The sequence below is a fragment of the Chiloscyllium plagiosum genome, unplaced genomic scaffold, assembly GCF_037043375.1.
Source record: "Chiloscyllium plagiosum isolate Xiang-an unplaced genomic scaffold, Cpla_swu_hap1 HiC_scaffold_42, whole genome shotgun sequence".
Taxonomy (NCBI): Eukaryota; Metazoa; Chordata; class Chondrichthyes; order Orectolobiformes; family Hemiscylliidae; genus Chiloscyllium; species Chiloscyllium plagiosum.
In genome coordinates, this window is record NW_028270180.1 from 274,783 (window position 1) to 300,692 (window position 25,910).

At 43.0% G+C, this 25,910-nt stretch overlaps 3 protein-coding genes across 10 annotated transcripts in view; 1 reads left to right on the top strand and 2 right to left on the bottom strand.

The window, feature by feature from the left end:
- Positions 1–4,767, bottom strand: part of lrrc49 (leucine rich repeat containing 49) — a 274,354-nt gene extending 269,587 nt beyond the window's left edge. For 2 of the 5 annotated variants that reach the window (XM_043680302.2, XM_043680301.2), the window contains exon 1: positions 910–4,764. In XM_043680302.2, the coding sequence (XP_043536237.2) occupies positions 910–951 (42 nt within the window). In that variant the 5' untranslated portion in view covers positions 952–4,764. Of the gene's footprint in view, positions 1–909 lie in introns of all 5 variants that reach the window. The other 3 variants (XM_087982207.1, XM_087982209.1, XM_087982210.1) reach the window with 3 other exon arrangements.
- A 4,141-nt stretch (positions 4,768–8,908) lies between these two features.
- Positions 8,909–22,030, top strand: larp6a (La ribonucleoprotein 6, translational regulator a). Of its 2 annotated transcripts, none has more exons than XM_043680306.2 (3): positions 8,909–9,483; positions 12,714–12,912; positions 20,564–22,030. In XM_043680306.2, exons 1-3 carry the CDS (start codon positions 9,032–9,034, stop codon positions 21,638–21,640), a joined length of 1,728 nt encoding a protein of 575 aa, XP_043536241.1. In that variant the 5' UTR covers positions 8,909–9,031; the 3' UTR covers positions 21,641–22,030. The 2 variants fall into 2 exon arrangements, with proteins under 2 accessions (XP_043536241.1, XP_087838344.1); XM_087982218.1 differs by lacking the exon at positions 8,909–9,483 and adding an exon at positions 9,581–10,119.
- A 2,160-nt stretch (positions 22,031–24,190) lies between these two features.
- tm2d3 (TM2 domain containing 3) overlaps positions 24,191–25,910 on the bottom strand; it is a 97,895-nt gene continuing 96,175 nt past the window's right edge. For all 3 annotated transcript variants that reach the window (XM_087981991.1, XM_087981990.1, XM_087981992.1), the window contains one exon: positions 24,191–24,787. In XM_087981991.1, coding sequence (XP_087838117.1) covers positions 24,622–24,787 — 166 coding nt within the window. In that variant the 3' untranslated portion in view covers positions 24,191–24,621. The remainder of the gene's footprint in view (positions 24,788–25,910) is intronic.

A 25,910-nucleotide genomic window follows, 5' to 3' on the forward strand; every position in this document is an offset into this window, starting at 1 on the left:
TAATCCAATACCGGATAACACAGTTTATCCAAGCACTGGGGCCTTACGATCTTGTTCTAATAATCCGAAATTCGGATAATCGACATTTCGCAATACAATTTTTTTTTATTTCAAAAATATACTTTATTCATATATATTTAATCTATACAATTGGACATGTCATCATCCTGTAAACATTCCATTTTTTTACGTATCGAAACAGGGTAATCATTCATATTCACAGTTTGGTGCGATTACATTGAGCTCAGACGCCAGCGGAGCCCAAATAACTGCGTGGGCCCCCTGTTCTTCTTTAGGCAGGCAGATGTTAGACGGTGGTCTTTCCCCACCGTGCCTTGGCGGCAGCTGCCCCAAGCTTCAGCGCGTCCCTCAACACGTAGTCCTGGACCATGGAATGTGCCAGTCTGCAACACTCAGTCGGGGTCAACTCCTTCAGCTGGAAGATCAACAGGTTTCGGACCACCCAGAGAGCGTCCTTCACCGAGTTGATGATCCTCCAGGCGCAGTTGATGTTCGTCTCGGTGTGCGTCCCGGGGAACAGACCGTAGAGCACGGAGTCCCGCGTCACGGCGCTGCTCGGGACGAACCTCGACAAACACCACTGCATTCCTCTCCAGACTTCCTCTGCATAGGCACATTCCAGAAGGAGGTGGGTGACAGTCTCGTCCCCCCCGCAGCCGCTTCGAGAGCAGCGTGCGGTGCGGCAGAGAGTCCGGGCATGCATAAAGGATCTCACAGGCAGAGCCCTTCTCACCACCAGCCAAGCCATCGCAATACAATACTCCCTCAGCACCGACCCTCCGGCGGTGCGGCGCTCCCTCAGCACTGACCTTCTGACCTGAAACCTGGGCTCGTCTTGAACCCGCTAAGCGTCGCGCTCCGTTTCCATGGTTACTGTATGGTACTCACCGGGTTGCCGAGCAGCCGAGCTCGGTACTTACTGGGGAGCATCACCCCTTCGACCTTTGCTGTCTCGGCCTTTCCTTCAGACACTCGCCCGCTGTCCGTCTTTCTCTCGTTTCCCCGTTACAATTGCCCGTTCTCAACACGACTCCCTCGCCCGGAGTCCGAACAACAACAGCCTCTTCCGGTGCTGGCGGTGCCCACACATTACCTTCCCCCAACAACCAGAGCCGCCTCTGCCATATCCTCCTCCTTCCCGCGTCCCCAGCAAACGTTGATACACCCAAAAAATTGTGATTTTGCAGTATTGAAAGTCTTGTGATTTGATCAATGGTAATCATTTATTATGCAAAATACAGAACTCAAAATCTCAATGGTATGATGTCTCAACGGAATCCTACTCACGGTCTTTGTTCTCTTACATTCTGGTATTAAGTAAGAATGTAATATTGTGAGAGGTTTTACCATCAAATTGTAGGATTGATTTCACTGTTTGGTAAAGAAGTAGTGACGGGCGAACAACGCACCACAGAGGAGCAGAATTCCTTCTTTGTCCTCCAACTCCATTTTGATTAGTTCATACCAACTCTCCTTCTCTCGATGCCCCAACGTCTTTACACGTAAATTGATGATTCAGAAAATAGGTAATTTATGGAGTTATACAGCACTGAAACAACTCCTTTGGTACACTGGTTCACGTCAACCAGATCTTATCTAAACTGATCGAATCCCATTTGCCAGTATTGGGCCCATATCCCATTTGCCAGCATTTGGTCCATGTCCCTCTAAGACCATCCTATTCAAGTACCCATCCAAAAGCTGTTTAAATGATGTAATTGTGCCAGCCTCTACCACTTCCTCTGCCAGCTTGTTCCTCACATGCATCACTCTCTGCATGAATCGATTGCCCCTTAGGTCCCTTTTAAGATTTTCCCCTCATACCCTCTAGTTTTGGACTCTCCTACCCTGGGGAAAAGACCTTGGCTATTCATCCTATCCATGCCCCTCAATTTTATAAACCTGTATAAGGTCATCCCTCAGCCTTCAATGCTCCAGGAAAAAAAGCCCCAGCCTATTCAGCCTCTCCCCTAAGCTCAAGTCCTCCAATCTCAGCAACATCCTTCCAAATTTTTCCTAACCCTTTCAAGCTTAACAACATCCTTTCTATAATAGGGAGACCAGAATGATGAGTTTATCAGCTAAATATGGATAGATAGAGTGGACAAATAGGACTTTCCTCCAGATGCTGAAGATTTTTCAATGTAAGTATGTCTCTCATGAAGTAAGAAGACCAAATCATAGGTAGCATTTGAGTATGGCTTCACCAATATCAAATATAGCTATGGTGAGACCCACCCTATTGTTTTGCTCCATTCCCCCTTGCAATAAATGCCAATGTTCTGTTTTCCTAATCATCTCAGCCCATGGGCAATGCTGCAGATGCTCCTCAGGGTGGGCATTATGATATTGTTGTGAACATGCCAAAGACCATTCACAACCTGAGAAAATGAGACACCACTTTTTTATACCACTTTGACAGATAACTTTTAATGAACTTGGTCAGGCATAGTATAAGAGACCTCTGGAGCAGTGGGGACCTAAACCTAGGCTTCCTGGTCCAGAGGCAGGGACATTATCATTGTACCTGAAAATCAAATTTGAGCTCAGAAAAATGAGAGGCAATCTGGCTCAATTACTTAGGGTTCTTGACAGTACTTGACAGCAGTGATGCTCGCAGGAAGCCCCCTCATGGGAAAGTCGACAATAAGTGAATAGTTTAAACTGAGCTATCTGCTGTTAAGATGGAGAAGGGGAAGAATTTCTTCTCTCAGAAGAATGAAAAACTTTGGAATGCTTTTACACAAGGAGCAGTGGAGCCTGAGTGAGACATTTTAATCTATAAGAATTATGAAGAAGCAGGAAATTCAGATCAACAAGAAGCTGAATGAATGGTGGAGCAGGTTCAAAGGGTTGGATAACCTACTCCTACTTCTTTTGCTTTTAGCTCAATCAATGGAGAGCTTTCTCTAAGTTGTAATATATTTATGTAATGGCAACGACTCACACTTCATTTCTGGAATTCAGCTCTTTTGACAATGTTTAGAACCAGACTTTAATGGAAATAGCTAGAGAAACTCAGCTGGTTTGGTAGAATATGTGGAGAGAAAACAAAGTGAATGTTTCAGAGCCAGTGACCCTTCTTCAGAACTGACTGCAGCTAGAAAAAGCTTGGATTGTATGCTGAAGATGGAGGTGGGTGAGGAAAGAGTAAAGAATAAGTGGAGATGGCGATTTCCTTGCAGGTTGCAAGGAACATGTTAGGCGAGGGACAAGTCCTGCAGTTAGTTTATAAACCACATCAGAGAGTGCAGTCACGGAGCTGAGCAGGTCCATGGTTGGGTTGACAAGATGGAGTAGGGAGAGAAGGAAAGAGAGAGACATGGAGAAAGAATGTTAGGAGGAAATCAATTTGAGTTCAGGAGGATGATTTCAAAGGCTAACAATTAGACCAATGTCACCTTTTCCTTTTGGGATAAATCATTAAAAGATTAGATTAGATTACTTACAGTGTGGAAACAAGCCCTTCGGCCCAAACAAGTCCACACCGACCCTCCAAAGAGCAACCCATTCCCCTACATTTACCCCCTCACCTAACACTACAGGCAATTTAGCACAGCCAATTCACCTAACCTGCACATCTTTGGACTGTGGGAGGAAACACAGAGAGAATGTGTAAACTCCACATAGACAGTTGCCTGAGGCGGGAATTGAACCCACGTCTCTGGCACTGTGAAGCAGCAGTGCTAACCACTGTGCCACCATGCCGCCCCAAAAGCTCTGGTATAATCCTGACTGACCATCTGGTAACATTTTAAAATAAAATAGCTGATGATTTCAACACCTTAGCCACTTATACAAGTGATAAAGTTGGACAGGAAGTGAATCCAAAGTGCGTTTACAAGACCTCAGATATCTGACTCTCAGCTCTGGGATCCAGTCCAGCTCAGACAGATGGAACTGAAGTGTTCCAGTCTGGACATGTTCTGTGAAATGAGAGCAAATTGAGTACAAGAATGTACAGACTAAGATCAGAAAAGCTTCATGTTCAATATGAACAGGGTGAGTGGAAGGATCCTGAGAATGGGTAACACTTACAGGCGGGTCACAGGGCAGTATCAACCGGCCTTTGAAATCTGGAATCAGGAACCCAATTCACGTTAAGTGACTCATCCCAGCTCTATCCAGTCCCATGCACATGACTGCCTCAAGTGGATAATTTAGAATGGAGATATATATCATAAAGAGGCAATCCTGCAGCTTCACAAGGGCAGCACTTGAGGAATTCACTCACAATGAATGGAGCTGATTTCGTAATAACACTCAAACTCTGAAACCACAAAGGGTGACACCAGCACAATTTCTGAGTGAGACACTTTCTCTGATGGGTCAGATATTTCAAATGTTACCAGTAATGTCCTCAGCAAGAATAGTCACCAGGTATTCCAGAAATGCAAGCGCAGCATGATTAATGATAGTTGGGTGGCTTCTATTTGTTCTTATCTTTACTATAGAAAATAAGAAAATGAACCAGGGACAGTTTTTAAAAAAAAATGAGTGAATCCTTAGAAGCATATAAAGGCAGTAAGAGTATACTTAAGAGGGAAATCAGAATGGCAAAAAACAGACATGAGATAGCTTTGGCAAATAGTGTTATTGAGAATCCAAAGGGTTTTTACAAATACATTAAGGACAAAAGGGTAAGTAGGGAGTGAATAGGGCCCCTCAAAGATCAGCAAGGCGGTCTTTGTGTAGAGCCACAGGAGATGGGGGAGATACTAAATGAGTTGTTGTGGTTCTGTTCGCCGAGCTGGGAATTTGTGTTGTAGACGTTTCGCCCCCTGTCTAGGTGACATCCTCAGTGCTTGGGAGCCTCCTGTGAAGCACTTCTGTGATCTTTCCTCCGGCATTTATAGTGATTTGTACCTGCCGCTTCCGGTTGTCAGTTCCAGCTGTCCGCCACAGTGGTCGGTATATTGGGTCCAGGTCGATGGGCTTGTTGATTGAATCAGTGGATGAGTGCCATGCCTCTAGGAATTCCCTGGCTGTTCTGAGAGAACAGCCAGGGAATTCCTAGAGGCATGGCACTCATCCACTGATTCAATCAACAAGCCCATCGACCTGGACCCAATATACCGACCACTGTGGCGGACAGCTGGAACTGACAACCGGAAGCGGCAGGTACAAATCACTATAAATGCCGGAGGAAAGATCACAGAAGTGCTTCACAGGAGGCTCCCAAGCACTGAGGATGTCACCTAGACAGGGGACGAAACATCTGCAACACAAATTCCCAGCTCGGCGAACAGAACTACATCAACGAGCACCCGAGCTACAAATCTCCTAAACTTTGAATACTAAATGAGTATTTTGCATCAGTGCTTACTGTGGAAAAGGACATGGAAGGTATAGAATGTAGGGAAATAGATGGTGACATCTTGAAAAATGTCCATGTTACAGAGGAGGAAGTGCTCGATATCTTGAAATACATAAAAGTGGATAAATCCCCAACAACTGATCACGTGTACCCTAGAACTCTGTCGGAAGCTAGGGAAGTGATTGCTGGGCCCCTTGCTATTTGCATCACCGATAGTCATAGGTGGGGTGCCAGAAGACTGGAGGTTGGCTAATGTGGTGCCATTATTTAAGAAGGGTAGTAAGGACAAGCCAGCAAACTATACATCAGTGAGCCTGACATCAGTGGTGGGCAAGTTGTTGGAGGGAATCCTGAAGGACACGATGTACCTATATTTGGAAAGGCAAGAACTGATTAGGGATATCAACATGGTTTTGTGCGTGGGAAAGCATGTCTCACAAACCTGATTGAGTTTTTTGAAGAAGTAGCAAAGAGAATTGATGAGGGCAGAGGGGTAGACATTATACATGGACTTCAGTAAGGCGTTCAACAAGGATCACCATGGAGGACTGGTTAGCAAGGTTAGATGTCATGGAACACAGGGAGAACTAGCCATTTGGATACAGGACTGGCTCAAAGGTAGAAGACAGAGGGTGGTGGTGAGGGTTGTTTTTCAAACTGGAGACCTGTGACCAGTGAAATACCCCAAGGATCGGTGCTGGATCCACTACTTTTTGTCATTTAATTAAATAATTTGGATGTGAACATACAAGGCATACTTAATAAGTTTGCAGATGACACCAAAATTGGAGGTCCAATGGAAAGTGAAGAAGATTACCTCAGATTACAACTAGATTTTGATCGGATGGGCCGATGCGCTGAACAGTGGCAGATGGAGTTTAATTCAGATAAATGCGAGGTGCTGCATTTTTGGGAAAGCAAATCTGAGCAGGACTTATACACCTTAATGGTAAGATCCTAGGGAGTATTGCTGAACAAAGAGACCTTGGAGTGGAGGTTCATAGCTCCTTGAAAGTTGCAGGTAGATAGGATAGTGAAGAAGGCGTTTAGTATGCTTTCCTTTATTGTTCAGAGTATTGAGTACAGGAGTTGGGAGCTCATGTTGTGGCTGTACAGGACATTGTTAGGCCACTTTTGGAATATTGCATGCAATTCTAGTCTCCTTCCTATCGGAAAGATGTTGTGAACTTGAAAGAGTTCAAAAAGGATTTGCAAGGATATTGCCAAGATTGGAGGATTTGAGTTACAAGGAGAGGTTGAATAGGCTGGGGCTGTTTTCCCTGGAGCGTCGGAGGCCAAGGGGTGACCTGATAGAGGTTTATAAAATCATGAGGAGCATGGATAGGATAAATAGACAAAGTCTTTTCCCTGGGGTGGGGGAGTCCAGAACTAGACAGCATAGGTTTAGGGTGAGAGGGAAAAGATATAAAAGAGACCTAAGGTGCAACTTTTCCACGTAGAGGGTGGTACGTGTTTGGAATGAGCTGTCAGAGGAAGTGGTGGTGGCTAGTACAGTGGCAAAATTTAAAAGGCATCTGGATGGTTACATGCATAAGAAGGGATTGGAAGGATATGGGCCAGGTGCTGGCAGATGGGACTAGTTTGGGTTAGGATATCTGGTCGGCATGGACAAGTTGGACCGAAGGGTCTGTTTCCATGCTGTATGTCTCTATGACTGTGACTTTATCCACCACCAAACATGTCCCTGATCCATGCAAACCACCAACCAAATATCACCCATACTGTGATTCTTCCGCCTCTCTGAAGATATGTGTTTTGCAGGGATACAGGGCGAAAGTATCTCTCCTAACCAAAGGCTCACCCAACACCCAAGTCACCAGGAGTCACACATAAATTTCAGCTAGCTATTTAATAGATGTTGAACTTCATTAATTATCCTCTCTCTGGCCAGACATTGGACCCATTGCTCTGACCCTCTCAACAACCAGACACTCGCCCTCACTCCATGACAACTCCGGACATTAGACCTCGTTTCCTGATGTTCTCTCTCTCTCTCTCTCATAGGATGCTGACCTCATCTCCCCACCAACCCCCTTCTCTACCCAGCCAGTCTCTCTCTCTCTCTATCTCCCTCCACCTCTCGCCAGACACTGACCTCTCTCTCTCGGAACACTGATACTTTCTCTCTCGCTTTATCCAGTCAGTGACCCTCTTTCTCTCTCTTTCCTCATTCTGGGCATTGATCCCCATCTCTCTCTCTCTCCGAACAGTGATCCCAATCTCTCTCTTTCTCCTGCCACTGGTCCCCATCTCTCTCTTTCTCCAGGCACTGATCCCCATCTCTCTCTCTCTCTCTCCGAACAGTGATCCCAATCTCTCTCTTTTTCCTGCCACTAGACCCCAGCTCTCTCTTTCTCCGGGCACTGACCCCCATCACTCCCTTTCTCCGAATACTGACCCCCATCTCTCTCTTTCTCTGAGCACCAATCCCCATCTCTCTCTTTCTCCAGACACTGAACCCCACATTCCACTTTCTCCAGTCACTGATCCCCATGTCTCTCTCTTTCCACGGACACTGAACCCCACCTCCCACTTTCTCCAGGCACTGGTCCCCATCTCTCTCTTTCTCCAGGCATTGATCCCCATCTCTCTCCCTTTCTCCGGACACTGATCCACATCTGTCTTTCTGCGGACATTGAACCCCACCTCCCACTTTCTCCAGACACTGATCCCCATCTCTCACTTTCTCCAGGCACTGATCCCCATATCTCTCTCTCTCTCTCTCCGGGCACTGATCCCTATCTCCCACTTTCTCTGGGCACTGACCCCATCTCTCTCACTCTGTCTCTCTCTCTCCAAACGCTGAAGCTATCACTCTCTATGAGTGGGCACATCTCTATGACTCTATGACTTTACCCACCACAAAACATGTCCCTGATCTATACAAACCACCAAACAAATATCACCCATACTGTGATTCTTCCGCCTCTTTGAAGATATGTGTTTTACAGGGATACAGGTCGATAGTATCTCTCCTAACCAAAGACTCACCCAAGTCACCAGGATTCACACACAAATTTCAGCTAGCTATTTAATAGATGTTGAACTTCATTAATTAACCCGCTCTCTGGGCAGACATTGGACCCATCGCTCTGACCCTCTCAACACCCAGACACTTGCCCTCACTCCATGACCATCTACAGACAACAGACCTCATTTCCTGATGCTCTCTCTCTCTCACAGGACACTGACCTCATCTCCCCACCAACCCTCTTCTCTCCCCAGCCAGTCTCTCTCTCTCGCTCTCTCTCACACCCCCCCCCCCCCCCCCCCTCCAGACATTGACCTCTCTCTCTCTTGCTTTATCCAGTCAGTGACCCTCTTTCTCTCTCCACATTCTGGGTGCTGATCCCCACCTCTCTCTCTCCGAACAGTAATCCCCATCTCTCTCTTTCTCCGGACACTGATTCCCACCTCCCACTTTCTCCGGAAACTGAACCCCATCTCTCTCAGAACTCTGTACACACATGAACCTCTTTTTCTCTATCTCCAGAAACCAACACCACCAAGCACCCCTATCCCTCTGACTGTGGCGCTTTCTGAATCCAATGATCCGGGGGCGGTGGCCTGTGCCCCTCTGCTGCTGATTGGGAGACGCCGAGGCCGAGCCTCCTTAAGAAGCGGCTGTGTGCAGCCGCCGAGCCTCTGGGTGCCGCGGCTTTGTCGGTTCTGATGTGCAGTTTGCAGAGTGCCTTCCTGCGTTGGGCTGTGTTCCTGCTGCCGCCTCCTCAGCGGGACTCGCTGCCGCACGGCGGCTTCATCTTCTGGGATAAGCCTAAACCCCAGGATCCATGGAACGGCCCGGGCCGGGCCCCGCCTCGGGGCGGGCGGAGGGAGGTTCCCGGCAGAATCGGCCCGCCCTCGGCAGCACCATCCGGCCTGGGCCTCGGAGATACGGCTCCCCACCCGCCCTCTGCCGACCTCCGGAGCCTGGGGAACCCCGAGCGGTCGCTGATGGAAGACGCTACACTTTCCCGGCTGCAGGGGCCTGAGCCCCCGGGCTCCCAGCTCTCTCACCCCGGGGATGTGAGTCCTTCCCCCACCGTCCGAATTCAAGTGGCGCCGGCCGAGGAAGAGCTGCTTAGCCCCGAGAAACCGAGTCCCAGCCGCGGGGGAACTTCCCGGTGAGGATAGAGGGGATGGGACGGTGAGATGTTGCGCTGGGAGAGGATGGGGATTGGGGGGGGGGCAGTGAAGATGGAGACGACTGAGTTAGTCGCTACTACAGAAACCACTCCGTCTTATCTCACACCCCCGCCTTTATCTTGCAAATTTTCTCCTTTTCAGGTCTTCATCCAATTCTCTACTGAAAGCCAAAAATGAATCTGTACAAGGCGGTCCATTCTCGATCTTGGCCTATTGCTATGTTTGGTTTTTTTAAAAAAACTGTTCCGCTGATTCTGCCAGCTCTCTGGCAAATGGATTGAAAGTGGATGAAAAGGTGTGGGCTTAAATGGAAAAGGTGGAATAGATAGTTCAAAACGAAAGGACAGTGAGAGAAATATCGCTTTTGATATGAGGACAAGCTAAAAGATACAATTTGATCAAACAGGAGCGAAACATTTAAAGAATTGAGCGCGATCTTCGACACATTGCGGTCTGGATCCAGAAACCGCTGTTGCGCACAAACCTTGAAGGACCGCACAGTGGCAAGAAATGATGTAGGGAACGTGGGTTGAGAATGTTCTTCATAGAAACAAAGTATAGGGAAGAAATTGAGCGAGTTGCAACCGCAAATTCACCTTCAAGGCGAGAACATGGTAACTACTACAGAGACGGTTTCAAAATGATCAGGTCTAGAAATTAAATATACCAGGAGAAAATTCAGTGATAAAAGGTAATTGGTAATAAAGAAGTCGAGAATTGAGGTGGAAATGATTTCGCACTCAAATAGGAAGTGCATTCAGTCCTCTAGTAAGTGTGCATTATGTAAGTACTTTTTAAAAAAACTTGTGCAACAACGTAGTAAAGGCTGCATAGTTTGAGTTCTTTGCCTTTCCTATAGGATAGGCGGACCAGCACCTAAAAAAAATAGGACCGTGCGCCCAGGCTCTTCCGCACCAATATATCTGCAACTGTCTGTACGCTAATGAGTTGGAGAGAGGAAACAAATGTTTAGTAGCCCGACTTGCAGATGAGACAAATGTAGGTAGAAAGGCAAGTTGAGAGGGATACAAACAATTTGAGATATTAAGAAGTTGAGTAAATGGGCAAAAAGTTGGTAAATGGAATACAAACGTCGGAAAATGTGAAGTTACCTTTAGACGAACAATATAACAGAACATTATTTAAGAGACAAGCTTCAGGAAGCTGAGCTAGCGCCCAAGTGAAGCAGGTAATCGGAAAGGCCAATTGAATGTTGGCCCTTATTTCAAAGGGTTGGAGTGGGACATCTTGCTACAAATGTACGAGGTCAAATCACATGACACCAGGTTATAGTCCATAAGACCATAAGAAATAGGAGTGGAAGTAAGGCCATTCGGCCCATCGAGTCCACTCCGCCATTCAATCATGGCTGATGGACATATCAACGCCACTTACCTGCACTCTCCCCATAATCCCTTAATTCCTTGCGAGATTAAGAATTTATCAATCTCTGTCCAACAGGTTTACTTGAAATCAAAGCTTTTGGAGCACTGTTCCTTAGGTGAAATTTACATAATTGCAATGTGATCCGTAGCCTTTCCAGGATCATCTCTGCAGACACTTTGTCTGTTAATATGTATGATTATCTTGGAGATCCCCTCCACCTGAAGAAGGGGCTATGTTATGAAAGCTTGTGGTTTCAAATAAACCTGTTCAACTAAAACTTGGTGTCATGTGACTTCTGACTTGTCCAACATAACATCTCCACATCATGGCCACAGCTGTATGCTGATGAGACCAATGTGGAGTACTGTGAGCAATTTTGGTCTCCTTTTAAGAGACTTTCATTGGAGGCTATTCAGAGAAGATTCACCAGAATCATTGCTGGTATGGACAAATTGTCCTGTGAGCAAAGATCAAATAGGTTGGGATTGTAGTCACTGGAGTTTGAAGAATGACAAGTGATATCAATGAAACACAGGATTCTTCAGGGGCTTGACAGGGTAAATGCTGAGAGAATGTTTTCCATAATGTCTTGAGACCAAAGGGCCATGGCCTTAGAATGACACCAAATTAAGACCGATGAGGTATTTAAGTGTTAGGAATCTTTTGGAACACCTTGTCAGGGAGCTGTAGGGGCAAAGTCCTTTGTATATTTAAGGGTGACATAAGTTCTTGATCAGTAGGGTAGTGGGGAAAAGGCAGGAAATTGGAAGAGGAGTGTTGGATCAGCCATAGGCAGGCTGAACAGCCTACTCCTGCTCGTTATTACGGTCTTTAAAAGTCAACATGGTGGCATGTGATATTACAGTAATAAGCAATGGGCCAGATTTAGTTAGCAAATACTTAGAATATTTCACTATATGCTCACTTCAACTGGATTGGAGAAAGACTTAAGTTAGGTAGCTAAACCTTTTGATGGGTAAAATTACTGCTCATTTGTATTCAGAACTGTTTTGGCATAACCAGAGTTCTATTTGACAAAAGCTGCAGCAGTTGATCTCTTGAAGAGGTGTAGGCCAATATAAAACCAAAAAACATACAAATAACTCTTGGCAATTGGAAAAGCAGCAAAAATGCAAAGGATGAACAAATGATAACTGGTGCAACAAATAGTATTAAACTTTTGCTAATAGTACAAAATCCACACCTTTTATAACGAATTTAAATAAGAGGATGGTCAGGTGAAATGTGACCACCTAAAATTTGTAACTTTGGTAGTTAATGAAAATGAGGAATTCTGTATTTATAGTAAGGATGTCAATATGCTACATATCCGAATTTGTCCCCGAATGCTGACAGCTTGGAAGTGATGGTTGGTTGTCTTTGAAGCATCTCTAAATCACAGTTTAAGTATAAAGTTGAATATTTAAGTGAAATAATTTGTTTTTAACTTAAAACAAATCCAAAGAACTACAAATATTGGAAATCAAACAAACAAATTGATGGGAAAACCAGGTCTGGCAGCATATGTGGTGAGAAAACACTATTATGACCCAAGACATTAATTCTGCTTTCTATCCACAGATTCTGTCAGACTGGAATTTACCCAACAATTTTTCATTTGTATTTGTTTAACTCTGGTAAATTTATGTTCCATTGTTGAGTATATTGCAGACTTAAACTCAATTTTTTTTGGATTGGGAGTTGAGGTTTGGGAAACAGGCAGCAAAGCAGAGTTGAGATAGAAGTAGCCATGATCATATTGAAGTCACAGACTCAAAGGGCCAAATGGCCTACTATTTATTTTCTCGTGTGCTTCTCCAAGTGCCTCATTCAGTGGAGCAGAGGATGAACTGGACAGTGACTGGAGATCGCCTGAACCTGAGTTAATACAAAAACTAATTGCTCAGATTGAATATTACCTTTCCGATGAGAACCTGGAGAAAGATGCATTTCTTCTGAAACATGTGAGAAGAAATAAAATGGGATATGTCAGTGTTAAACTACTGACATCCTTCAAAAAGGTATGTTTCAATATTGGAGAATGGCGGAGGTAAAATAGAAAAAATTGTTTGTGATCAAAGTAGCGGTTTATTTTTGGTGATACATACTGAACTGCAGTCCTTAGACTGAAATGGAATCTGTACACCGTTCAAATGTAACTACTTGAATTAGGTTTTCAAGAGTCCAGCTCTCCGCTCAGGATGAATAATGTTGCATGCTGTGTCACATCACCTCCACCATACAGGGAAAAAATTCTTTAATCTCATCAAGTCTGTGCTGGTTAAAGACAAACACCTAACAATTCTAATCCCTCATATGAATTAAGCTTTTGGATTGCATTAAATTTTTGAATTTTCTTATTCTTGATTAAATCATTAACTCTGCCTAAAATGAGTGGGTGCTGGTGAATTTGTGTTCATGAAATGCCTTTCACAACTCTCTACAAATCAATGGGAAATGGTGGTCAGTGGTAATGTTATTAGGCAAGTAATTTAGACTAATGCTCCAGAAACGTTAGTTCAAATGTCACCAATGAGGTGGGGGGATTGAATTCAGTTAACCCGGAAAATAAAGTTAGCCTTAAATGCCAAACTTATTTGAATTGCATTCACCCAACGATTGCTTCCATTCAAAAAGACCATAAGACGTGGAGCAGAAATTAGGCCATTCAACCCATAGTCTGCTCAGCCATTCAGTCATGGCTGATAAGTTTCTCAACCCCATTCTCCTGTTTTCACCCTGTAACCATCATCTCCTTGACAATCAAGAACCTATCTATCTCAATCTTAAATATACTCAATGACCTGGTCTCCACAGTCTTCTATGACAATGAATTCCACAGATTCACCATTCTCTGGCTGAAGTTCCTCCTTATCTCTGTTCTAAAAGGTGTTTCCTTACTCAAAGGCTGTGTCCTTGTCTCTCCTACCAATGGAAACTGTCTACAATATTCAGTATGTTCCAATTTGAACCCCTTCCCAACTCCATCGAATATAAATCCACAGTCCTCAAACATTGTTCAGGTTAAGCTTCTCATTCCTGGGCCATTCCAGTGAACCTCCTCTGAACGTGCGCCAGGGCCAGTATATCCTTCCTGAGATATGGGGCCCAAAACTGCACACAATACTCCAAATTTGGTCTGAGCAGAGCCTTATACAGCCTCAAAAGCTTTTATATTCAAGTCTTCAAAATAAATGTCGGCATTGCATTTGCCTTCCCTAACTACTGACTCAATCTGCAAGTTTAGCTTGAGAGAATCCTGGACTAGAACTCAAGTCTCTTTGAACTTTAGACTTCTGAATTTTCTCCCCATATAGAAAATAGTCCATGCCTCTATTCTTCTTACCAAAGTGCATGACCTCAGTTTTGGGATATTACTCATGTCTTCTACTGTGAAGACTGGCACAGTTAAAACTCTAACTTCAAAAAGTAGTATTCTAAACACACAAACTATGAAGTCAATAAGTGCAACACTCCGCTCATTGAAAATATGCAGTAACATTTTACATGGCGTTTAGGGGGCAGAACAGTATCTTGATTGCCATCTCCTACAAATATTCCTATTGAATTTCTTCAGCACTTTATCTGATTTTATCTTGATCATCCCTATACCAATTAAAAGTGGAAACATTTCAAATTCTCACATGAATGACTTAATTAGTTGTAATCCTTTTATAAATTCAAAGAATATTAATTGGTTCACAATGTCTTTATCCTTTCATTAGCCAGCATTTGTCACCCATCCCTAATTCCTCAAGGTGGCAAAATGCTACCTTGAATTACTACTGTCTGTCTAGTGTAAGTACATCCATAAAGCTAGAGGGAAATCCAGGATTTTGACTCAGCAACTAAAGGAATATTAACAGTTATAGTTCCAAGACTGCATGGTGTGGGGCTTCCTGGGGAACTTGCAGGTGGTGGTACTGCCACACCTGTTCTATCCTCCTAAGTGGTAGAAGTTGTGGTGGTTTGTATTGTACACAGTGAGCAGTTACAGCTATTGGATGTGATCCTTAATTAGGAATATTTTAGTTACACTTCCGACAGTTTTTGGAGCTTTGATTTTGTAAATGATTCTCCAGTCCTGATGGAATTTGCGTAACATTACAAATTGACCTTCCAAATGCGTGTCAAATGTAATCTGATTCCAATGTTCATCTGCTAGTGCACACCAGATTATTTAAACTGAAATAATTTTTCATCATTCCCTAATCCTCCAGTTACCATTTATTCCTACTTGCTCATTCATAACACTTCAATCTCATTAGGTATCCAAATATTTCCTGCTCTGAATACCAGCTTCCCCAGTGCCTATGGCCTCGACAGCCATCCTAAACTGATCTAGAGATGTACCCAATATCCAAGCTGACCCTTCAGAATCAGTAAATTTTGGGTTCCACTACAGAAATGAAACATTATGACTTCAAAAATTAAAGGTGTAAAGAAGTTGAGGGTATCTTCAGGTTGTGAAAAGTGCAATATAAATAATTATGCTGTTGCAAAGCCTTGATGAATTGGACAGGTCCTCCAATGGTGCAGGTGCCATAACATGCTTTGCAGTTGAAAGCCTAAGGTTACAAATATGTTAACTTTTTTGGAAATGAAATTTTCTAATGTAGAAATATAGGAGACAATTCACATTCTATGTTGACTGTTCAAGAATAGGAACAGAAATGTTCCAAAAGGATAGTACAGCACTGGACCTTTTTCTACAATAGAATAAAAAGGGAGTGAATTTAATTTGGCATTAAAGGGCCCTGAGACCACAGCTGCAGTTCTGAGTACTTTTTATTCTCTCAGGAGACCTGGTTATCACTTGCTGACCAGTAATTATTGCCTGTCCTAAGTTGCCCTTGAAGGCTGCCTCCTTGAACTGTTGCAGTCCACCTGGATCACATCTTCAGACACACTTGGAAGTGAGTGTTGTGTAGATGACCAGAAAGTTACCTGGACTCCAAGGGTTACACCAAGAAACTTATAAATTCAAAATATAATGGGTGCTAGAGACTTAAAATATAAACTGCAAATGCTGGATAAACTCCGGTCTGGCAGTATTTGTGGAAAGAGAAACAGAATGAATGTTCCAAATGATATGGCTCTTCAGACTTTCTGAAGCTATCAAATTCTTAACTGTCTCTCGGCAGCTGCTGCCATACCTTCTGAGTTTAACCAGCAGTTTGTTTATATTTGAGATCTCCAGCCTTTTGTTATTGATGTTAAAGTTGCTAGAAATTACAAAATGAAGGTGTATTGAGAAAGCTGTTTTCACTGCTCAGGAAGTCTAGGATGAGGATGTAGTCTCAAAATAATGGGCCCTTCGTGAATGAAATTAGACAACACTTTTACAATCAGTGGAATAATGGAACATTCTTCTTGAAACTGCATATTAATGCTAGGTCAATTTTTAATTCTAAATCTGAGATGGAATTTGCAGTTAACTTTTCCACCCACCTTTAATACTTATCTCCAGACACTATCCTAATGCTAAATGAGTGAAATTCTTAATGAGTACTTTGCATTGGTATTCACCGAGAGGGAAAGGAGTGGTGTTGAGGTTGGGGATAGATGTTTGATTACTCGAGGTCAAGTTGGCATTACAAGGGAGGAAGTGTTGGGTATTCTAAAAGGCATTAAGGTGGACAAATACCCAGGTCCAGGTGGGATCTATCCCAGGTTACTGAGGGAGGTGAGAAGAATAGTTGGGACTTGAAAACTGTCCACATTAGAGGAAGAAGTACTGGATGGCTTGAAACGCATAAAAGTACATAAGTCCCCAGGACCTGATCAGGTGTACCCTAGAACTCTGGGAAGCTACAGAAGTGATAGCTCGGCCTCCTTACTGAGAAATTTGTATCATCGATAGTCACAGGTGAGGTGCCGGAAGACTGGAGGTTGGCTAACGTGGTGCCACTGTTTAAGAAAGGTGGTAAAGACAAGTCAGGGAACTATAGACCAGTGAGCCTGATGTCAATGGTGGGCAAGTTATTGGATGGAATCCTGAGGGACAGGATTTACACGTATTTGGAAAGGAAAGGACTGATTAGGGATAGTCAATATGGCTTTGCGTGGGAAATCATGTCTCTCAAACTTGATTTGAGTTTTTTGAAGAAGTAACAAAGAGGATTGATAAGGGCAGAGCAGTAGAAGTGATCTATAAGGACTTCAGTAAGGCATTCAACAAGATTCACCATGGGAGATTGGTTAGCAAGGTTAGATCTCACTGAATACAGAGAACTCTCCATTTGGATACAGAACTGGCTCAAAGGTAGAAGACAGAGGGGTGTGTGGAGGGTTGCTTTTCAGACTGGAGGCCTGTGACCAGTGGAGTGCTAAAAGGGTCGGTGCTGGATCCACTACTTTTCTTCATTTTATATAAATGATTTGGATGTGAGCATAAGAGGTATAGTTAGTAAGTTTGCAGATGACACCAAAATTGGAGGTGTAGTGAACAGCGAAGAAGGTTACCTCCGATCACAACAGGATCTTGATCAGATCAGCCAATGGGCTGAGAAGTAGCAGATGGAGTTTGATTGAGATAAATGTGAGGTGATGCATTTTGGGAAAGCAAATCTTAGCAGGACTTCTACACCTTAATGGTAAGGTCCTAGGGAGTATTGCTGAACAAAGAGACTTGGAGTCGCAGGTAGATAGGATAGTGAAGGAGAAGTCTGGTATGCTTTTCTGTATTGGTCAAGGGTATTGAGTACAGGAGAGAGATAAGAGACCCGGGGGCAACTTTTTCATGCAGAGGGTGGTACGTGTATGTAATGAGCTGCTAGAGTAAGTGGTGGAGGCTGGTACAATTGCAACATTTAAGGCATCTAGATGAGTTTATGAATAGGAAGGGTTTGGAGAGATATGGGTCAGGTACTGGCAGGTGGGACTAGATTGGGTTAGGATATCTGGTTGGACCAAAGAGTCTGTTTCCGTGCTGTACATCTGACTCTAACTGTAGCAGTGATAATCAAGGTAATTATAGACCAGTGAACCTGATGTCAGTGGTAGGAAAGCTGGAGAAGATATTGAGGGATAGAATGTATTCCCATTTGGAAGAAAATGGGCTTATCAGTGATAGGCAACATGGTTTTGTGCAGGGAAGGTTATGTCTTACCAACTTAATGGATTTCTTTTGCGGAAGTGACAAAGTTGATTGAGGGACGGGTTGTAGATGTGTGGACTTCAGTACAGCATTAGATAAGGCTCCCATGTTAGACTGACGAAGTCGCACGTGGTCCAGAGTGTACTAGCTAGATGGATAAAACTGGCTGGGCAGGAGGAGTCAGTATTGAAAAATTATAGGCTGATAACCTCTAAATTCTTGGAAGCGTAGGGTTAGATTAGAACAAGTCAGCATGGATTTAGTAAGGGGAGCTTGTGCCTGACACACTTGTTAGAATTCTTTGAACAGAAAACTAGTTTAGACCAGGGAAAACTAATGGATGTTATCTATCTGACTTCCAAAAGGCCTTTAAGGTGCCTCATGGGAGGCTACTGAGTAAGGTGAACGCCCATGGTATTCGAGGTGAGCTACTGGCATGGATTGAATATTGGCTATTTGGCAGAAGACAGTTGGATAAAAGGTTCTGTTTTGGAATGGCAACCAGTGACAAGTGTTGTCCCACAGGGTTCAGTGTTGGGGCTACAGCTGTTCACTTTTATATAAAAATGATCTGGATGAAAGGACTAGGGGCATTCTAAGTGGACAGGCAGGTGGTACTGAGGAGGTGGGGAGGCTGCAGAAAGATTTTGACAGTTTGTGTGGTCCAGGAAATTCAATGTGACAAATGCAAGGTTTTGCACTTCGGGGGTGGGGTGGGAAGAATATAGGCGTGGGCTATTTTCTAAATGGTGAGAAAATTCATAAAGCCAAAGTACAAAGGGATCTGGGAGTGCTCCTCCAGGACACTCTAAAGGTTAACTTGCAGGTTAAGTGATTAAGTAAATGTAATGCTGTCATTTATCTCAAGAGGGTTGGTATATAAAGGCAGCAATGTGCTTCTGATACTTAAATTTCTTGTCAGGCCCCATTTAGAATACTGTGTCCAATTTTGGGCAACACCTTCAGGAAGGATAGACTGGTACTGGAGCGTGTCCAGTGGAAATTCACATGGATGATCCCTGGGAGTGTATTCATTTGTGTTTAGAAGGTTGAGGGGAGATCTATTAGAAACGTACAAGATGATGATGTATTGCTTAGAAAGGGTGGATGCTGGGAAGTTTTGTTAGGTGCAGAGACTGTGCCTCACAGGCACAGCCTTAGAATTACCGGGGGTCAATTTAGAAAGGAAATGAGACGTTTCTTCAGCCTGCGATAGGGTTAGAGTGGTAGGCCTGTGGAATTCATTGCCACAGAGCACAGTGGAGGCCAGGTCGTTAAATGTCTTCAAGGCTGAGATTGATAAATTCTTGTTCTCTCAAAGAATTAAGGGCTATGGGGACAGTACAGGTAAGTGGAGTTGAAATACCATCAGCCATGATTAAATGGCAGAGTGGACTCAATGGGCTAAATGGCCTGCCTTCCAATCCTATGTCTTATGGTCTAAGGGAGTTTCTGAAAATGGAGACCTATGACCAGTGGTGGTCCACAGGCATCCATGCTGGGACCAATGTTTGTGATATGTAAGTGATCTGCAGGAAGGTATAGGAGATCTGATTAGCAAGTTTGCAGATGGTACTAAGATTGTTGGAGCAGCAGATTATGAAGCGGACTGTCAGAATACAGCAGAATATAGATTGGAGTGTTGGATGGAGAAATGGCAGATGGAATTCAATCCGCACAAATGCGAGGTGATGCATTTTGGAAGATCCAATTAAAGAGCAAACTAGACATAAATAAGGTCCTGGAGAAAATTGATGTACAGAGATCTGTGTTCAGGTCCATTATTCCCTAAAGTTGACAATGCAGGTCAATGGTGGTCAAGAAGGCATACGGCATGCTTTCCTTCAACAGATGTGGTATTAAGTACAAGAGTTGGCAGGTCATCTTAGTTGTATAAGACTTTGATTTGGCCACATTTGGAATACTGTGTACAGTTCTGGTTGCCACATTAACAAAAGGATGTGGATGCTTTGCAGAGGGTGCATAGGAGGTTCACGAGGATGTTTCCTAGTATGGAAGGTGTGAGCTAGGAAGAGACGTTGAGTAGGTTAAGATTATTTTCATTAAAAAGACTGAGGTTCAGGGGGGACCTGATTGAGATCTACAAAATCATGAGTAGGATAGACAGGGTGAATAGCAAGAAACTTTCCCCCAGACTGGGGGACTCCATTACTATGGGTCATGAGTTCAAATTGAGGGGGGGGAAAGGTTTAGGAAAGATAAGCATGGAAAGTTCTTTACACAGAGGGTGGTAAGTGCCTGGACCACATTACCAGTGGTAGTGTTAGAGGTGGGTACGATAGCATCATTTAAAATGTATCTAGACACGATACATGAATGGGCAGAGGGATACAGACCCATCAAAAATAGGCAAGATTTAGATAGACTATCTGGATCAGCACAGGCTTAGAGGGCCAAAGTTCCTGTGCTGTAATTTTTTTCTAGTTAAACTACAGTATTGATATAGGTTTCTCTATCCTTGTAAAGCTGCAATTCTAGCTGCAGTGGAATCAGTAAATGATATAGTAAATTGTAGCCTTTCCACATCTCACTAAACTTTCACCGTTTTGTAGGTGAAGCATCTCACTCGTGATTGGCAAACCACTGCTTTTGCTTTGAAGCACTCAGAGCTACTAGAACTAAATGAAGAAGGAAGAAAGGTAAGAAGGAAGACTGCTGTTCCAGTGTTTCCTAGTGAAAACCTTCCCAGTCGAATGCTGTTGATACATGATTTACACATGTGTCCGGAATTTCAATTCTTAAACCAAAATCATGAATCTGAACATGGAGGATCGCAAGAGAAGGTAATGGAGTATATATTAAAAGTATTTGGCTCGTTTGGTACGATTTCTTCTGTTCGAGTTCTAAAGCCTGGAAAGGAGCTTCCTGCAGATGTGAAAAGATTAAGTAATCGGTATTCCCAGCTGGGAGTGAAAGAGTGTGTAATTATAGAGTTTGAAGATGTTGAATCTGCAATCAAAGCACATGAAACACTTGGAAAAACTGAGGGCATGAAAGTGGTGCTGATAGGAATGAAACCACCAAAGAAGAAAGTTGTCAGAGAGAAAACCAAAGAACCTGAAGATGTTGACAAGAATGGGTCAAAAAGCAAATCCACCAATAAGCGTGTTGAGGAGCTGCAGTACATGGGTGAAGAGTCCTCTGCATATAGCTCATCTGAAGCTGAAAGCAACCCTGCATCACCCATGCTAAGCCGTAAGCTTAAACCTAATAATCAGCTGAGCCCTAACTTCTATCAAAATCATCTAAGCCCCAATGTGTCACCTCGATCTAGCCCATGGAATAGTCCACGTTCGAGTCCTTCAATACAGCGTAAAAACACAATTCCCTGTAAATCTACACTTGCTGTCGATGCAAAACTCAATGTTGTAACTTCAGAAGTTACAAGTAAGTGGACTGACTATTCATCCGACAGTAGTAATACACCATCAGGCAGTCCTTGGGTACAGAGACGAAAGCAAGCACACGCATTATCACATGAGAACAGTCCTGTCGACAGCCCTATGCTTACCCGAAAAATGCATAATGCAGGTGGACTACCACGAGGAGTAATGCGTTTACCCAGAGGGCCAGATGGTACAAAAGGATTCCAAACTCATGCTGAAAGGAATAAGCCACTTGTAATCTGATGTGCTATTTTGCTTCTGTTCCCTAAAATGTACACCTTTCTATCCTTTAGAATAACTTGAGATATGTACACTATTATTGAAAATGTTATACCAAAAGTAATGGGATCAAAATGAATTTCCTAAAATTTGTACTTTTGCAGTGGTGAACTGCAGTTGTATTATGTGCCAGTATTTTGGAAAGTATTCTAACTTTTTGTTTGAACTTTTGTTCTGCAAGACAAGTGGAAGCTTTCTAATTCAAGATGAAACAAGAGTGGAGGAAGTATTACCTTGCAACACAAATTAAAGGAGCCACAAAAAATGTTGGCTAACTTGACATGAGAAAGTCAGCTTCTGGCTGGTTAATAGCTTTAAAACCTGAGCTGTACTTTGAATAAATAAATACAAAGCTTTTGCCTTGTGGTGTGTTGGTAGTCACATTTAGACAAAGGCTGTGTTACTGTTACAAATAAATGCAGATTAAGCAATTTATTTTGTTTATACATTTAATTTGTGAAAAGTCAATTTTCCCCTCATCCCCTACCAGTGCTCTGACCTTCGTTTGAATTCCATGCTACTGTTTCTCACTACTTTTAAGCCAAGTGGCTCTACCTGAGTTTGATAGCAGCAGCCACTATTTACTTGTGCTTGTAAACATTAGCAGAAACTAGAGCTTGTACCTGAAATTACATCTACATATAACGTAGATTTTGTAAATTAGGAATTAAAACTTGAACAAGGAAGATAAGAGCAGAGTTGTGAAAATTGGGCTGAATCCAAGTGAAGTATCTTTTTCTTGCTGTTGTGGTTCTGTTCGCCGAGCTGGAAGTTTTTGTTGCAAACGTTTTGTCCCCTGGCTAGGCGACATCGTCAGTGCTTGGGAGCCTCCTGCGAAGTGCTTCTTTGATGTTTCCTCCGGTGTTTATAGTGGTCTGCCCCTGCCGCTTCCGGGTTGTCAGTTTCAGCTGTCCGCTGTAGTGGTTGGTATATTGGGTCCAGGTCGATGTGTTTGTTGATGGAGTTTGTGGATGAATGCCATGCCTCTAGGAATTCCTAGAGGCATGGCATTCATCCACAAACTCCATCAACAAACACATCGACCTGGACCCAATATACCAACCACTACAGCGGACAGCTGAAACTGACAACCGGAAGCGGCAGGGACAGACCACTATAAACACCGGAGGAAACATCAAAGAAGCACTTCGCAGGAGGCTCCCAAGCACTGATGATGTCACCTAGCCAGGGGACGAAACGTTCGCAACAAAAACTTCCAGCTCGGCGAACAGAACCACAACACCGAGCACCCGAGCTACAACTCTTCTCCCAAACCTTGAACACTTTTTCTTGCTTGTCAAGTAGGAACAAGGGTTGATAGCATGAAATATTTTTCTATATAGGAAAAAAAAACATTGAAAAACTACATAATTTAATGGAATTAAGATCTTTAGCAGTGATCCAATTGGGAAAACTGTCAAAGGCACAACTGACTACATGGGTATACACCTACCCTGATTACTACACCTTTCTTTGGAATTGGCACTTTAATTACTAACCACCATACTGACTCAAATGTTTCAGAATTGTATATTCAAAAGTGTTTAATAATGCTCTTCAAATGATAGTGGTAAGTAAGCTGTAATACAGGAGCCTCTTAGCTGAATATCAATTATCTGACTTTATCTAAAGACCATCTTAAGGTCTTGCAAAAACATTACATCGTGTATTGTGTATTCTGATGACCTGTACTTAAAGAACACGTGAAAGTGCTGGTGCTGGCAAAAACCAAGCACCAAGATCAGTGTCTAGAATTTTTTTTTAGATAGGGGTTAGTTACACAGCCCCTTGCAAAAGTAAGTGCTTTACAGGGTATTCCCATCACTTTACTGAAAAAAAAATGGATGAGGATGAAAATGTAAATGCATGCACAGGTGAGTTGCATATCAACTTTCTCTGTTCTTAAGTTCTCAGATTGTCAGCCTGTAAAAATTTAACACCTTTTTAAAAAATATATAAATGCTAAGAAAATACTTTCTATCATAAGTGTTCACAGAAACTGACAAATGCTCATGTGATTGCAGAAGCTGGGTGCTGGTAGGCAGGACTAGATTGAGTTGGGATAGCTGGTTGGACTGTTTCCATTCTGTACATCTCTATGACTCTAAATGAACATGAGATTTCATTATGATTCTGAAGATAAATCTTTGATTCAGCTGTTTAAGTGCATCTGCTTAACATTCAGAAACATTTACAGTCTAGTGGTGGGATGGCTTTCAAAAGGATGTCCATGTAAGGCATTTAACAAAAAATCAAATGTACTGCTGACCAAGAATCCAGTGTGATAACTAAGGGAGGCTGAGTTGAACCTGTCACATGCAATTACAGTGTATATCAGAGGTTGCCTAGCATGTACAATGAATCGCACTGGAAGCGGATAGTCAACCTGATGTCATGTCACAGCAATCCTGGAACACCCAACAATATTCCCTATGTGCCCAAATGATTTGCAATCTAGCATAATTAAAACCATCTATATTAACATTCCACTCAAAGAAGAATACTACAGTGCTAAACATTTTAGCTGTTTATATCCACAGTATTCCATATTTTGTCAAATTCAACTTTGACAGGTTTGTTACTTTTAATAGCTTTTTAAGGAAAATATTGAATCCATGCCATATTAAATTGTCTACAGCCCTCCACAGAAGGAAATAATCAGGAAAAAGCAATAAACCACCGCAGGTTCTAAAGGATTCCTTCATTAATCATTTCAATGATCATCATTATAGCCACTGTTAGCCTGCAAAAGCAACAGACTGCATTCTTGTTGAATTGTCTGCAAATCCTCGCCTTAGCAAAGGCAGGCAAAAATGATCCTGTACAAATATTGTACACAACAGCAGCAGATTTTCCGACTTATCAGCAACTAGTGTTCCATAATTCAACATGGTGCTGTCACTTATTAATTCAGGGCCATCATAGAATGAAGCTTCTTGGATAGTTCAGATGTAGAGAGAGCCATCTGCAGGTCCAACATACCCAATCCCAATCAGCAGAACATCTATCAAGGTCCATATTCCAAGCCCTCCGAAGCTGAAGAGTTTGCCAAGACCTTCTTTCCATTGGCCCAAATAGAAGCGGTCAGCTCCAAACCCTCCCAATGTGATGCTGAAATCAAAATTAGAACTTCCATTAAGTAAGCAGGAAATGTTAGTCTGTGAGCAGTGTGATCTTGGCTTTCTTGTTCTCACTGCAATGCAAGAAAACTCATTTTATTAATTTAGCCAAAGCAAAATCAAAGAAAAGTGTTTCTACTGAAGTTTCCACTTGAGCTCAAAAACACAGGTACAGGAGTAGGCCATTTAGTTCCACCATTCAATATGATCATGGCTGATTGAACACTTTTATTCATTCCCTTACCAACCCAATAACCCTGTACATCATTTTTAATCAGAAATCTATCAATCTCTATATTGAACATACTGAATGATTGAGCTTCCTTGTAGTACAGAATTCCAAAGACTGAGATCCCCTCATTTTTAAATTGTGCTCCTTGGTTGAAGACTCCCCAACGTACACCTGCCCTGTTTATCCCTTTAAATATTTTATAAGTCTTAAATGAGTTTACCTCTCATTTCAAAACTTGACAATACAGGCCCAGTTTCCTTAATCCCTCCACAGGAAGCTGCCAAATTTCAGCGGACAATGCGCAAGTGACCTGTGTTCTGGGGTTAACATTTCTGGACTATGAATGAAAGAAAAATCAGCTCGAGTTCCTACTATCAATCACTGTCACTAACTTTCAGAACACACATGAAAGGACATGGGTGAGCTGAATCAGGTTCGTTCCGCAGTTTAATACATAGAACATAACAGTGCAGTACAAGCCCTTCAGCCTATGATGTTGCACCAACCTGTGAAACCAATCTGAAGCCCATCAAACCTACACTATTCCTTTATCATCCATATGTTTATCCAATGACCATTTAAATGCCTTTAACTTTGGCGAGTCTACTACTATTGCAGGCAGGGTGTTCATGCCCTTACTACTGAGTAAAGAACCTACCTCTGACATCTGTCCAATAACTGTCACCCCCTCAATTTAAAACTACGTCCCCTCGTGCTAGCCATCACTATCTGAAGAAAACATCTCTCACTATCCACCCTATTTAATCCTCTGACCATCTTTCGTGTCTCTATTAAGTCATCTCTCAATCTTCTTCTAATGAAAATAGCCTCAAGTCCCTCAGCCTTTCCTCGGAAGATCTTCCCTCCATACCAGGCAACATCC

What these genes read in the sequence shown, in the direction of transcription:
- larp6a (XM_043680306.2), top strand. Translation starts at nt 9,032, where the DNA reads ATGTGCAGTTTGCAGAGTGCCTTCCTGCGTTGGGCTGTGTTCCTGCTG. An exon ending in AGCCGCGGGGGAACTTCCCG is followed by an intron (nt 9,484 to 12,713) that starts GTGAGGATAGAG and finishes TGCTTCTCCAAG; the next exon opens with TGCCTCATTCAGTGGAGCAG. An exon ending in TACTGACATCCTTCAAAAAG is followed by an intron (nt 12,913 to 20,563) that starts GTATGTTTCAAT and finishes ACCGTTTTGTAG; the next exon opens with GTGAAGCATCTCACTCGTGA.